Source organism: Rhyacophila brunnea, unplaced genomic scaffold (genome assembly GCF_057557595.1).
Source record: "Rhyacophila brunnea isolate RB1 unplaced genomic scaffold, BYU_Rbru_1.0 scaffold_13, whole genome shotgun sequence".
Lineage (NCBI taxonomy): Eukaryota > Metazoa > Arthropoda > Insecta > Trichoptera > Rhyacophilidae > Rhyacophila > Rhyacophila brunnea.
The window spans coordinates 6,406,813-6,423,036 of NW_028232785.1; the positions used below are offsets into that span (position 1 = coordinate 6,406,813).

General features: G+C 33.6%; 1 protein-coding gene across 1 annotated transcript; it reads right to left on the reverse strand.

Moving 5' to 3' along the window:
- Positions 1-6,409: 6,409 nt before the first annotated feature.
- On the reverse strand, positions 6,410-11,247 carry LOC147076282 (RNA polymerase-associated protein CTR9 homolog). Its single transcript, XM_085941228.1, has 4 exons — positions 11,010-11,247; positions 10,510-10,782; positions 8,601-8,776; positions 6,410-6,884 (listed from the first exon to the last, which is right to left on the reverse strand). Exons 1-3 carry the CDS (start codon positions 11,015-11,017, stop codon positions 8,755-8,757), a joined length of 303 nt encoding a protein of 100 aa, XP_085797354.1. The 5' UTR covers positions 11,018-11,247; the 3' UTR covers positions 6,410-6,884; positions 8,601-8,754.
- Between the last annotated feature and the right edge of the window lie 4,977 nt (positions 11,248-16,224).

Below are 16,224 nucleotides of genomic sequence, written 5' to 3' on the forward strand. Positions count from 1 at the left end.
TATTCGATTCTATCCACCCGCCATGTCTATAATCACCCCAACGCTGGATAGAAAGAGACATCACACAAAATTGGCTGTTTGATAATAAATGGTAGTTGAAAAATATTTTAGAGTATGATTATGTCCATAGAAACAGGTTTTAAGTCATTCATGTTTGTCCGAATAATGTGTAGCAGAAAAATAGAAATTTTAAAAAGGGTCTATTCAGTATTCACCCCATTCTACGGCAAACATTTTTCTTAATAAAAATAGGTACATCAATAGAGGAATCATAAAAAGGACCTTGGCCCTCGCCCACGCCTTATTCATCCTTGTATATTATATTATCACACTTAATGTTTTGGAAAATTCATTAACATTGTGCACAAATGCCACTTTTGTTGATTGACACTTCACTTAGTTGATCTCTTTGTTCACGTGAAGTACAATAAAAGTATGTAGCAGCGAAGAACTAGAGACCGAAAATAGTGGAAGGAGCTAGAAGAGGCTTTCATCTAGCAGTGGAATGACCCCGACTGATGTTTATGATGAAATATTATTTTATTCCTGTTAATGCCAGGGGTTTCATTTTTAATTTCTTCTGGTGCTTTGTACCTACGTTGAAAGGTTGAAGATCTTTGCTAAAATTAAATTCATCACAAAGCATTAGTATATCTCCAACATCATTCAGGTAGGTATCCATGATGATAATATAATATTATGTACTTAGAGGAGGTACCTGACCTTTATATTTACATGCACATAAAATTATTAATCTTATTGCCTAATGCAGACCAAGATATACCTACCTACATAATATTACATGAACAGAAGTTTAATAACATCTCAATTAAGTTTAAAATGTTTGTAGGTATACAAATTAATGTGAAACAGAAAACATTGGTTATGTTAGGTAGGTACATGGAACATGTAGATAATATTATCTTGGTTCGCGGTCGGCTTGGGCAAAACCAGTTTATTAGCTCAATATACCTATACATAATGAAGGAAATATATACCTAGTAGGTATATAGGTACATAATATCGTTTTTGTGATTGAGGTCTCTTGAGATCAAAAAACAAACACAACCTAGGTATGTCCTACTGTAAATAACCCGATAGTAAGTAGTATGTAAGGTTTTTGGTCTAAAACCTTACAAAATACCACAATGACGACATGGAGTACCTACTTATCTACCTATATGTATATTATATCTTTAGCTACAATAGAAATGCTATGCTGCATAATGTTAGAAGCAAAAAAATAATCTTAAAGACTACCTACCTAACCTAAAAAAATATTATCAAGAAATTATCGACGAATATAAAATGGGTATTTACGTGACCGATACCGAATATGATTGAAGTATTGTAACTGATACCTAATTATAACATTATTGATATGACTGCTCGAAAGTCGAAACCAAAACGTCAAACGATCGCAATAAGTTAGAACTGTCAGTGCACTAACAATCAAAGTTATAAAGTTTCTGTTATTAAAGGCTGTGCATGACGCAAATTAATAATATGTATTTTTTAAATATCGGGACCTTAGATTAAAGTTATTTATTTATAATAGCGTATTCATCCTGTCAAAAAACTTTACATACTTTGGTTAGACAAAGATACCGTAAAACCCCCTAACTTCGCCCGGTTTTTTAACAGAAAGTCGTTTTGCCACCAAAATATCCACCAATATGAAGTCTTATAGATCTTATGTAATGCACAATGATAGTGTTTAATTTTATTTATATTGAAGTAATACCCTTTTCATACTTAATAATACAATAAATCACTATTTTTTATATAGACGAAGTTACGGCACGATTCCCTAACTTCGCCTAATGTGTTTTAGTAGGTACAATAAAAAAATATTGTCTATGGATACTCACGAAATCTATTAAAAAATAGCCTTAAGCAAATTCAGGTCTTATGCTAGAGACAATTTGACATATTTTAAAGAAATATCTACGTTGGCGAAGATAGGAATCACTTCAATGACTGTTTCATACAACCTACCAATTTACGCTAGGGCTGCCAAAACCCAAAGCATTATAGTATCATTTTTATGTGTTGATTTACATAGTAAATTTTTAATAAAGGAAATATGAGAAAAATTGTTAACTGGTGATTCAAAGTGATGAATAGTTTTTAGTCTAAAAACAATAAAAATAAAAAAAAACACATTTATTTCAAGAAAATCGTTTTTTTGTGACAACCCTAAAGCCAGGGGAAGTGTAGGAACAAGTAGTTCAAAAAACATAGCCTGACATTGCATACTCAAATAATTGATGTTTTATTATAAATATCGGAAATCGCACGTTACATTTGGCAAGCAGACTATATCACTATATTATATTAAAAATATGAAGAACCTACCTCTACAAGATTCGTAGAAATCAGCAAAAGTTCAGAGGTATTCCGAAAAAATCTCTTCAAACCGGACTCGAAAAAACGGTACTAACACAAACACGGCGAAAATAATGGCGGTTTGAAAATTGTGTGGTGACAGGACGAATATTATCTTTAAAATTGCCTCAGTGACTTAAAGTGCTGCAATAGTAAAAACATGATTGATTTAGGTGAAGTTAGGGACACTTGGCGAAGTTAGGGGGTTTTACGGTACCTACATAATATTATTATGACGACCTTCATACCATTTTCAACAATTTCCATGCCAATTTCATCCCATATCTTATCTTTCTTTCTTATGTTTTGTAGTCACTGTCAGAGAAATCATAAAGGATTGGATATTTCCGGACCAACTCGATCAGCTGCTCAATGTCTTCGCCATTTTGATTTTACTAATTCCCTTGGCGAAATTGTCCGCCGCGAATAAATTCGCTGTCGACAGAGTTCCCGAAAATCGCAGCGAATATTCGCTGCAAATTCGCACTCAAGACGCAAGGCGGTCGCGCAAGCGTGCTCTGTCCCGTAAGCCAATACGAGCTTGATTGGCGAATAATTCGCTGCGAATATTCGCTGCGAATATTCGCTTTGGTTTGGGGAGGCTTATATCGTGGAGATATTAGTTCTCTAAATTCAGTGACCTGATACTTGAACAAATAAATTTGCTTTAAAAAATTTTTGTTAAGTGCATACGATTATGTATATTTATGTAAAATTTTAACACGATTTTTCAAATTTTTATCTTTTATATTAACCTAGAAAATTAATTTTGAGTGGCCGTCAAGTTTTAACACCAAACATTTTTTTTCCACATTTTTTAAATGCATACCTTTGAGTAATTTAATTATATGATTTTTCATATATTTTTTATTGTTTTTCCATGTAAATTACGCGAAAAATTCGCATTTTTCCATTTTCACTAAGTACCCTGTCAAAATATCCCGAACAAAAACAACCGCATCCGCATGGATGGTCTGGTCAAAAGAGTTTCGCAAAACAGCCAATACGGCTCCTATCTACCTGTTTTCCATTTATACTAATTGATGATAATCAACATCTTCGTGCTTCAATTTGGAAAGCACCTGTATATATTTTTATTGGTGCGTCGTCAAAATATACTTTGCAAAGCCATTCGCAACAGTTATAGCTGTCACCAAAAACTGTTTTCATCACTCCAATGTCACAATATAATAATATTATACTATTTATTGTTATTTATCTTACAAATTATTGATGGCTTTCACTGTATCTTTAGACCTCGTGCGTTCATAAATGTTTCGTTATGCATTAATTTATGACGAGCAAGCTTTATATCCAACGCTAGTTACTTTAAAAATCCCAATTTTAAGTACGTTTAATAATAAGACAACCAATAAACAAAATTATAAGTAGTTATTATCCACCTTATCATTTCGATTGACAGCGTATGAATCATGTATAATTAATAGTTATTAAATATTTATATTTTGTCATATATTGTCTATGATTATATGTATACTAAGTTTGTTGTCGTTGCCTATCATACGTCAAAATCTTCTGTCACATGTGATGCGCCTTTCAGGTTTAGGGTACTGGAAATACTATTTAATACAAGTTTATCCGTCTATTTACCACATCCCTGCTCAAGCAGTTATAGTGGATAATTATTGTTCTCCCTAGAATTTTCCCAGCACCTAGTAACTACATTGAAGTATTCTATGGTAACAATGTCACGATAACGTCGATATTTTTTTCATTTCCTAATACCCATCATTTTCTACACACCCAGTGCCGTGGTCAATATTGATGGATGAGCCATAATGCACCAGCACCTATGCCACATACGCTCCTTGAAAATAACTAGGATGCCATCTGAACTGAGAGAATCATACTCTGTTTAACACTGTCATGAGACTTGTAGCTCTATAGCACACCGGTGCGCCGCTAGACGGTAGGTGTGTCGCGGTGCATTGCTTGCAAAAAAACAAATAATTTTGTATATTATACGATAATTACTTAATAACCAAATTTGCGTACATATAAAAATATATGTTCGGTAATATATTTTAGCACCTGCATGAACTTAATAAAACAATGCAAAGTCAGAATGAAAATAATATATTGACGTGCTCTGATAAACTAGGAGTTAAGACAAGGATCTCTACAAATGTATCAAAGGACCTACCAGACCACCATTAAAAACAAGCAATTAATTTTGGATCCGTCTCAAAAACAATTAACCTTGCAGCAAAAGAAATTTCATCATTACATTCATACAATCAATACGACTGGATTCGAAACCCTTTCGCAACCAATGCCGAAAATTCTATAGAAGCGCTTTCGTTGAAGTTGAATTGAGAAACGATGGGACTCTAAAAACTAAATTTTGTAGATGTTCCATTGGCTATTTTCTGGATTTCGGTTAAAAAAGAATATTCTTGGATTTCCGACAAGGAGTAAGATAAACACAAATTACAAATTTGCTCACATATTAAAAATAATTGACTGCAGCGCTATTTTACTACGCTGGTATTAATAATTTAAAACATTCGATTGTAGGTTACAATAATTATTTATTATTATTGTGTCAATATTCGACAAACAAATATTCTTAACCAGACAACTAACCATAATTCAAGTGGATGTATTAATAAATACAAACATTCAATACCATTAATTTTACCTCAAACACCATTTTAAAAACTCTATTTTAGGGTATCACACTGTCTTTAACCTTAGCGATAGGTAGGGGGGGCAAATATCCTAGTCTGGGGTCCCCCTTCAGGATGTGGGGTCCATGTTTTGGTGTATAAATTGTTTAACATGCGGCGTGTCACTGTCTTCTGTGAAGACCTGTGGTGTGTCGTGGAGAAAAGGTTGCGGGGCACTGATTTACATACCGGTGCAAGTCAGTTTACAGAAAGCCAGGCGGGAACCGCGCCAATTTTTATTGCTGATTTTGGCAAAATTCATGAATACAAAAATGAAAACCTAACCTAACAAATAATCCAGTAGGTATATCAGCTATTTTCAAAATTTGTTTGCCGCTGGCTTCCTATAAACCGACAAGAACAATATACCTACCTACTTGCACTGTTTGAAAACACCTCAGAAACATTGGTATTTAAAAAAATATGACACCTGACAGAATTCGAACCTGTATACATTGAATGCTGGCCGATGCGCTTTACCAATTTAGTCACCAGTATTATATCCAATTACGGCATAACTAGCCGTAATGTGACTGAAGCTTTTTACAAATTATGCTAGTATTATTGACCTTTGCGGCTTGGTAAGAATACAATGGGACTCAGCTTCCAGCGGTTCCGGTTTTAAAGTTGTGTTTTATGTTCATAAAGAATGTCACCTTCACAAATATTGTGATATAGTATATTCTATAAGATCCCTTTAGAGCAGTGTGGACTCCTCCAAAAGTGCAATTAGTAATATTATCAAGGCCTGAACAAAAACGATGCATGAGTGCGAGTGGGAAAGTATTCGGCACCCTTATAATCTCTGCGACACGATAAAAGGTCTACATATGTTTGAGTTAGTTTCCAAAAGTATCGCCGACAAATTGTGGTAAATCGCTTCACGTAGCGTCGTAGCTCGTGTTGCTAAATTGCTATTTTTTGTGTTAAACATAGTCATTGGTAAATATTTTTAGTTATTTAAGCAGGAAAGATGGTTTTATGTGTTGTATTAAAATATGGTAGCCGTACTGATAAGCAAAAAGATGGTATTACGCTTCATAGGTAAGTTGATACATGTTCGTGATAATTTATTTGTATATTATTATAGAAAATTATATTTTAATTCTGAGCGTCTAGTGCGAGCACTACCGAAATGGTCTATGGTCTTGAACATTTGTAGATGAATGCGTTCGCTCACCCACAAACCAAACGCATGGCACGCAGCTTCATTTAGCAATGCAACGGGTGGCGTCTAGATGTATCTATAGTCTATGAATATTATGCTCTCTGCGAATATAATATTTTATTACAGCTAAGCAAAGGAAAGGGTGAAAAAATGAAATTCAACATTTATCATAAAACATCAATTATTTATTAAAATACTTTAAACTACCTTTCTATTAACAATCATCAATCCAAGAGGTACTTAACTGGGTGGTCGACTTAAACTTAAAAATGTAAGGAGGTGTAACGTGTAATTTCTTTGCTTGGTCTAAATATATTACAATAAATCATCAATGTTATAAAGGAAAAATCATGAAATTTATGATACAAAAATTAATCAATTTTCTGTGGGTAGGTAGTTACATAGGTAAGTATTGAAAGTAATAAACTTCTGTGACCAATCAAAACGTGGGCGGACATTCTTCTCAGGATGAGCATCATGGTGTAGAGTAGAGAGCCGTTACAAGGCCCAACTCGTCTGGCTCGTAGCAAAGCTATATTGGCTTCCTGGAGTCGATTCGCATACGACACAGCTCGGGCCATGTAAATCAAATCATCCACATTATGGTGAGCGTGGAATTTGTTCAAACAATTCTCATACTGCAAACAAAAAAGCATTGATAAGATTAAGCAAACGTGTACAGAAATAAACAGAATATTACTTATATTACTTTAAGTATTTGCTGTATAAACGTATACTACGTAGTCAACAATTTATTGTTTTTACATTTCATTGCTTGTTTGACCATTAGATGGGTGAGCAGCACATTACATAGAAAGCCTTGGGGCATAGATAGCAGTGGTGAAGGGTGGAGGTAGGCTGTTAAGAACTGCCATAAATAGTGCACATTAAACTTTGTCAGTCATGCATATTTTTTTCATTGAAATAAGACAACTTACAGATGGTGTTGGGTTAGTTTTTAAAATTCAATTAAACCCTGCGAAAACAAGTCTTTTACAGATTAACATCCACATAGACTTTTTTGGAATACACTTTTTTTATCCCAAATTGCTCCATGAGATTTAGTCGATCACCCTTGTCATATAGATACACATATTTCGGACCATGAATTGGATCTACAATATGGCTGCTGCTCGCTATAAAGACGTGCTTGGTGAATTGTGTGAATCTCTAAACTGTTTTACAAGTTTCACAATGCAGATAATAAACACCTCTTCTCTGAACTGTATATTGATCTATCTAGTATCAACGATGAAACAAAGACAGATGACAAAATGACTAAGATGGTTATACATAATTATTATATCTTTAAAAATGAAAGTTTATGTCTTGTATATTAATAAAAAATGGGATGATATAACTGCAAATCAGACTGCTCTAATTAAATCCAAGCTTCGATGTCATCTGGGAATTGATCAGTGACTTTCTTGAGATGTGCATGAGCTACATCTCGTTAAGATTGAAAGGTAGATTTAGCGTATAGTGATCCAAGAATTTTTATTATCTCGTAGTTCTTTGGTTGAGCCTTTATGACATTTTTGAAACATTGGGAGGCCCAGTGAAGGAATAATTGTTGAATACAATAAAACAACTTAATATATTTATACATTGGCTTTGCATGAATTATTTAAATTCGCCCACCATACAGTATTAACAATAATAATTACAACATTATAATAATATAGACTAGAACATAAATTTCAGTCCTCATACTTGATAAAAAAATAAGAAAAAACTCGGCAATAAAGTTGTGAATTTTTGTGAAATGTGAAAGAAGCAATTTTCTTAAGTGGTGAATACCAGGTCATATTCTATTATATACAAATTTTGATTCATAGATAGCATAAGGATCTCTTCGAATTTTCGTACTGACATACTAGTACTTTTTAATAGTTTAAATTAAATTATAGATTCTTCAAGATGTTACACAAGATTTAACAATAAAACATTCATCAATCTTCCATACATAACTCGAAACAGGTTCAGAAACAAACCTAATTGATAAAAATGTTAGAACATGACATGGGAATCAACCCTAGATTTATCGCATGCCAGCTGAGTCAGCTTGAGAAGATCCAAGATTTTTCGAATGGGTATTTTACTGAGGCTGTTCCAAGTTAAATATTTTCAATGAAGACTGTTACATTCTTAAATCACGTGTATTATTTAGGAATATCAACTGTTAAGCTGTGGACCCAATAGGTTGAGCAAACGATCAATTATATTTCTTGTAAAAAATATCTGTTATGAGACCTCTTCATGAGGCAGCCGAGATCCACATCGGATTGTAGGGCCAGTAAAAATATATATTTTTAACTGTACGCCTATACAAATATGATATAAAATATACATACATTCTCTGAATCCCCTCGATAAAATGATATACATCTGCTCGAGGCCAAAGTGCGGCAGGACAAATGCAGAAAGTGCAAACTGCGTAGCCTGGTCGCGGTTTCTCGTGCAAGTTAGTAACAGTTCTCCGCACACAACCCCCGATTCTCTGTGTTGTTATTGGACTTGGATTGTAACCCTGAAAACAAATTACAAGACAACTGAATGAACTGAACTGAGAAAAATTTTCACCCTGCTGAATTAAGCGGATAGACAAGGTTCTTGAATTACTATTATGATTACTAGATAGATGGAGCAATGAGATCTTTTTAAAATTTATGTAGAAAGGATTTTATTCTTTTCGTCATAAATTTCATTTCATACTCATGTGATATATGAAATTTATATCATAATATTTACATTAAGTATGTAATTTTATTAATCAGACATAATTATAGGTTCATATAATTTCTTCATGTTTTCTTTACAGACTTAACGGCCCACATGCTCAGCATAGGTAAAAATGGAGCTTTTATGGTATTCTTTTTCTTTTTTCTTTCGACCATGTCCGATCCTAATAGGATCATATGGGCCTCCACAGAGTAGAGGTTTGTATTGACAGATTTTGTTTTTAGGAAAAATGGATGTCAGCCATTTGCTCAACCTATTAGGTATATTCAGAGCATAATCCTGGACATTCCTTAAACGTTTTAGATAATCTATTTATATAATTTTGAAGCCTTATTATCCTTTATATTTATTTTAAACATTTGATGACTGCATAAAGTATTTTTATTACATAAAATAGTATTTTTTTTAAACTTTTCGCTCTAATGTTTTAGAATATAGTCATATTTCGGTACATCCATGTGCAGTGGTATTAATATTTTTTAGATTCATTATTTTTTAAACGCATTTACAAAACCATTAGTAAAATTAATGTTAACATTATATAGTGACATATTTACGATAAAAAATTATATTTAATAATCTTTGTGATCCCAAATTTAACAAAAATTAGGCATTTTATTATTAAAAAATTGGCACGATTAACACATTTGAAGATAATTCTAAAGATACTAATTATAAGCTTTGTCTTTGACCATTCAAATGTGATAAACATTCTACGAATAATGTTTGCTTTATAATAATTATTGACCTAAGAATAAGGTACTATTTTTTGAAATACGCCATATTTATTGGCATTTCCCAGTGGTTAAGCTACAACATACGGCCGTAGCTATAAATTGACAAATGATAAATGAAGTAGGGAGTAAGATCATGGTAATGCCCCTGTTTGAACATGTACCGATTTAAAAAAATATTTTTTTTCGGTTAGGTTAGATTATGGTTATGGCTACGGTCGTATGTTGTGGCTTAGCCACTGGGAAATGCCAATAGAAATGGCGTATTTCAAAATAATACTACCTTATTCTTAGGTCAATAATTATTATAAAGCAAACATTATTCGTAGAATGTTTATCAGTTGTGTGATTCATGCGCACTAGGAATCGTATCTGTGGATGATCAGGGTTAAATTATTGTTACACTATAATGGTTTTTCATTGGAAAAAATATTTTAAATATAAAATATTTTTTTTATGAGAAATGGATGTTTAGCCACTTGCATTACCAATTGGATCCAGAGTCATGAGTCATGACTATTTAGAATTTGAATATAAGATAGATAATGCAAAATTGCACTTGGCACATGGCATTCATCCGTAAATCAACAAAACTTAAAAAAACATGAGAATTAATGGATCTTTGATGAAATATGCAAACTCAATTTTGAAAAATTCTAGATATTCATTTTAACTGAATATTTAAAATATTATATTGAACTATTTTAAATGAGAGATGAGTATATTCTCATTTCACAGATTGACGTTTGCTGTGAAAAATATTTAAAACAATGTAAGTATCCCAAACCTTGCTTTATCCTGATTATTTAGCTTCATAAAGCAATGGCCCATGCCGAAACGGAGACGGAGAACAGCCAGGCGGTTGGGGTTGGTTCTCAGAGTTTCCCTGTAGAAGCCGAGAGCGCTGCGGTAGTCTTTTTTATTGAAAGCGATGCACACTTTCCAGAACAGCGAGGGGATGTTGTTGGAAGATTGATTCACCACAAAATTGAATTGCGCATCCACCGTCCACCACTTTATCACCCTCCAACAAGCACAAGTATGCTCGGCCCAAAAGATTCTGCAAAAAAAATAAATACAGATGTACAGCATTTTCGCCGGTAAAGTAAATTCGGCTGTTGTATAATGAAAAATCAGTTGTTTTCATTTTGTTTTTCCAAGTCATGTTGTGAATGGATTGAACTTGTAAATTGTAAAGTTCACTTCATATTATATATAAAGAAATTTGAACAAAATTTGACTAGGTTGAATAAAATAGGTAATGAAAGTGGGTAGGTATCGTCTTACATGATCATACATGATGATTTTGTCGGCAGTGGTGTATAGGTTTGCGGCTTTGGTGAACAGATCCCGTTTCATGTTTATATTCTTTTCATGGTTAGCTTCCTGCACGCAGTATGTGGCGAGCATGTCCAGGCACCGCATCTGATCTTTCTCCGAGTTAGAATAATCGATGTTGGCCGCGATGCGGCCCGCATCCAAGATTTTAATGAAGTCATCAGTTCTTTTTGTTTACGTACGGCACCTGTATAGAATACAAACATTTATATGAGAATACGCAATTTGAAAAATTGAAAGGACCCTCGCAAACGATGCTAATAGAAATCAAGATCCGACAGGTCCCATCCATTCATTCAAATATCATTCTCTCTGGACATAAAAATGTGGATAAATGTGGTTGAAAAATTAACCCTGCCTACATCGCAATAAGGGTTATTGTTTTACATTTCTTTCCGAAACGCTAATATATATATTATATTATATTGTAGCAAGTAGTTAAATATTAACTTTACCCACATTGCAAAAAAAGGATTATTCGAGATTTTTGAAAGATGTCTTTGACCTATTCTGCAAAACTTGCCCACTTTAATATTGTGATTTTGTATGAAACGGTGTATTATCATGGTACTTATATCAATGTATACAAACGAGTAAGTTTTAATACCGGCTCGGTTATTGTAACTTGGTTTCTATGGGGCACTATTTCTTTCAAAAAGTTTGAAACGCCATATGACTAGCAAGGTCTTTTTTCATTGAGGCATGACCATAATAGATTAAATTGGATTAGAAATCATGCATTCTTGCACGCCAATCGAGATATCGGGAAGATTCTACAGGTGTCACTCTTAGCACAGCTATGAAAAACGCCCAATGTTCGGTACACCATGGTATACGCTCGACTATGTGTGTCGAGACGTGGTGGTTGGCGATGGAGAAAAGCAAACACCAGAGAGTAATCATTACCCATAAAAATTGATTAAAAAAGTATTCATTTAGTTATTTAGTAAAATATTAATATACCTACTCAAAAGGGTTCGCCATCCAGATTATAATTGATAGTTTTTTTTTCTACAATAGACTGTTTACCCTAGGAAATTGATGGTGACATTCTAACTTCATTACATTCCATGCGTAAAATCTTATAAGTACTTACTACTTACGCCAACATTGACATTGACACAGATGATAAGTGGGATCTCTCTAGGCGAAGAATACTGAGTATTTTTTTTCATCTCATGCGGTAGGTAATAATTGTTCAGGATCCAACTTCGATCACCTAAAAACAATTTAGATTAGGCAAACGACATTGGTTACGTCACATGTCATAAAATGAAGTAAAATCACATCACAAAACTTTAGCTAGTTCAATGTAATAATTATAACGAAACTATACATTCAAAACACTACATTATTATAAAATAAGTGATGGTTTATCTTTACACTATTATCAAAAATCAAAATGTTTCGAAGTCGCATGACCAGGCACCTGCAGTAGGTACGAGGAACTAACGAATGACGTCATTACATTTTAAGTTACTAGAGTAAAAAATAATTGCGCTGTACTTACCCGTGTTATGGGAATTCACCGTCTTCGAGCTGCATTAGAAACTTGGGATGCCCCGTAAGGAATTATTGCTTTGCCGTAATCTATTTTCACATTGCTGCAAAATTCATAATATATTATATTTTCTTATAACGAATAATCGTCAACTTAACCCTTTGTCTATTGTACGGTATAACGATACGCTACGGCCTACGCCAATCGATGTATGAAGCTTCTCTAAGTAACATAGAAAAATAATGAATCATTTCAGCGTATAGGCATGTGGGGCTTATAAAATTTATATCAGAAATACGACTTGGAAGTTAAAGGCTTAAAATAGTATACGATCACTTCGTTATAGTTTTTTAGATCTGCTAACACATAAACAGTAAAAAATAATGATTCATATTATAACACAGCATAATAATTATTAATTACCTATTAATGATTTGCTGTATTTTTTGCCTAACAACGATATTATGGGTCAATGAGAAATGGGACCAGTCTCAGGAAATAAAAACTACAATTGAGATCGCAAGGAGCGCCTTTCTCAAAATGAGACGCCTCCTTAGCAATCGAGATCTTAACCTAGGTCTGAGACTGCGTATGGTACGTTGTTATGTGCTCTCAATTCTTTTCTATGGCATGGAAGTATGGACGCTAAACCAAGAGATGTCACGGAGACTTAAAGCTTTCGAGATGTGGCTGTATAGAGCATTCTCAAAATTCCTTGGACTGACCGGGTGACAAATGTTGAAGTTCTCAATCGAATGGGGAAGGACCGAGAAATTCTACGTAGTATCAAAACCAGGAAACTACAATACCTCGACCACATTATGAGAGGACAGATATACAGCATTCACCAACTTGTCATTCAAGGAAAGATCAATGGGAAGCGTAGCAGAGGACGGCGCCGCATTTCGTGGCTTAAGAACCTCCGTGATTGGTACGAGTGCAGCTCCACCGAACTGTTCCGGGTAGCAGACGACAAAGATAAGATCGCCTTGATGGTGGTCGACCTCCGCTAGGGGATGGCACAATAAGAAGAAGATAGGTACCTATCTCTATAAGGTTTATAGATTTTTAATAACACAGGTTTTCAATACGCCGTAAAAAATCTAATTATATGTGGGTACTTATAATATAAGTATTATTATAATTTAGGTAACTATTCTATTCATACATATACTGCATTCCTAATCGCTGAAAAGCCTCAATTAAAATAAAGACTCAACTCGGTGTTGTCGGCAAGTTAGGTACCTAGGTACCTATATCTCGCCTATATGCCCTTAATCAATCTAATATTACGTTCAAAGCTGACTGGAAGAACGAAATAATGAGTTTAATAATTCTGTGAAGATAAAAAAACAGGAAGATCGCCTCTTTTCTAATTATAGCAAGGAATCAATCATTTTGAGGCTGCTGTTGAGAGATGTCCCAAGACTACAAAATGTTATAAAGGTTTTCGCAACGCCATTTTTTCATTGTACCTAGTCACCCAAGCATTTTGAACCTATAAGATACCTAGACGAAATAATATAGCTTGCCAGCGATTATTATTAACCAATGCCCATACAGGTCACATTAAGTGAAAAAAATGTATGATAGGTAGGTACCTACTTACCATTTATTAGTAATCGAGTGGCAATTTAGTCGTGCATGATTATCATTTTTGAGGTTTTTACGCCGAATATGTATAATATGTAGGTACATATCTATTTCTATGTATTTAATTAATACATAGATATGGTGCTTTTATTTATGAATTGGTCATAGCATAGTAGTTGGCCGTTTCAACTTTTGGTTGATAAAATAAGGTGTCGGTCATTATTTTATTACGTCGTCTGTTGATATGTATAGCTTGGTCTCCATTTTCATACAGAAAAACTTGAACCAAAATTATTCCCTGTGATTTTTTAAAAAAAGTTATTGGTGAAGACAAATACAAACACTTCAAAATGATAAACACCAGAAAGGCTGTGAAGACACCCCCAAAAATTATAACTTGTTTCAATATTGTGGAGTTATTTTAAAACATCAGAAAATGAAAAGACCAGAGCAGCATTAAATTTCACTGCCATAAGGTAACAGCTTCTACTATGCAAATATACAATAATATTGATGTACCTACTACCTATGTAGGTATTCAACAGTTTTAAGAACACTAAATGATATAGAACCACAGTCTAATCACGAACCGACAATCATTTACATAATATTATTATCTCGGCAAGATGACATTGAACCATCCACATCTGTTTATTTGATCCACTGTGGTGCAGTTGAAAACTATGTATTCCGTTTAAAAAACCTACTAGAAAATTGAAGAAAAAAATTAAAAACTTTTTTTTGCAATAGTGAAACAACATTTGTTATTAAAATAGGTACGAGTAGGTAGGTACCTAATTCGGAAAATATTATTCTTTGCAGATGATACATACTAGGAATTATCGATATTAATGGTATTATAATAATTATATAGTACCTATAGCAATTATTATATTTAACACAAAAAATAATACTCCAGTATTGGAAGATAATGACTTGTTTTTGTGTCTGCACTATGTGGTGCCAGATAATATCTCAGATGGTATTTCAGATAAATCCGGCATTCATAAGAGAAACAAGGACGATTCTGAAAGATGGATACAGAGAAATACTAAAACCTGGTTTTTTCAATTATTTTTTTAATGGTTTTTTCATATTATTTTATGTTTGTTTTTGCAAAATCACTTATTTTTCATCAATTTTCTTAGAATTGGGCTCTTATCTTCAAAATTCTAGAAGCTCGTATATTTGTGTATTCCTTCGCTGCAAGGTTCTTTTGTGATTTCACATTATTTTTCGGGTTCTGTAGACCTACTAAATTTAGGTCCCGGACCTGTAGCCCTTTTTGGAAATTCAGCCCTGCTTGTAAGGGTAAATAATTACAAATTTGGAGCACATCTGAAAACCGAACAGCTTATATTATATTGTAGACCTTGTAGGACTAATCGTTAATAAATAACCTAACATATTCTCACGAATCAGTTCTTACAACTTTAAGAACTATATACCTACATGCAATATTATCTCAATAACACGAAACGGAACGCAATTTTCAAAGAATCCACGAGCCGGAACGGTATCTTTTAGAATTTCACGAACAGGAACGGCGCTCCGGTGCGTTCCGGTCTATTTCGAGCCCTGGCTTGGTTGTATATTTAATGATGCCAATGTTTAATTTAGACCAGTGGTCCTCAGAAAGTTTTCTTGTGGTCCGCAATTTTTGGGCGTCCAAATGCTAATGCTAAAATTTTAATAAAACCTGTGCAACTGTAAGTATTTGAGCATTGTGTTTTTGTCCTTAAATATATTAATGGTTTTACGTGACGAAATTAACTGCTATCATACGTTATTATATAATATTTTTCCTTATACGTTAGCGGCGCGTAAAACGTTTCTAATAATTTCAGTAATCCACAGCTGTAAAAAAGCTGTTAGAAACACTGATTTCGACCATTTTAAGGGACAAATAAACATTTTAAACATAGTATAGAAGTCTGTCAGAAATTTGAATACCTGAATTGAAAACTATTTCAGTCAAACAAATAATTTAGATGGACTAAAATACCTTGTTCAGCAAGAAAAAAAAAATACCTACGCCAGAAGGGAAAAGGAATCTGACAAAATTACTGA

What these genes read in the sequence shown, in the direction of transcription:
- LOC147076282 (XM_085941228.1), bottom strand. An exon ending in AATAATCAGGATAAAGCAAG is followed by an intron (nt 8,777 to 10,509) that starts GTTTGGGATACT and finishes ATTTGTTTTCAG; the next exon opens with GGTTACAATCCAAGTCCAAT.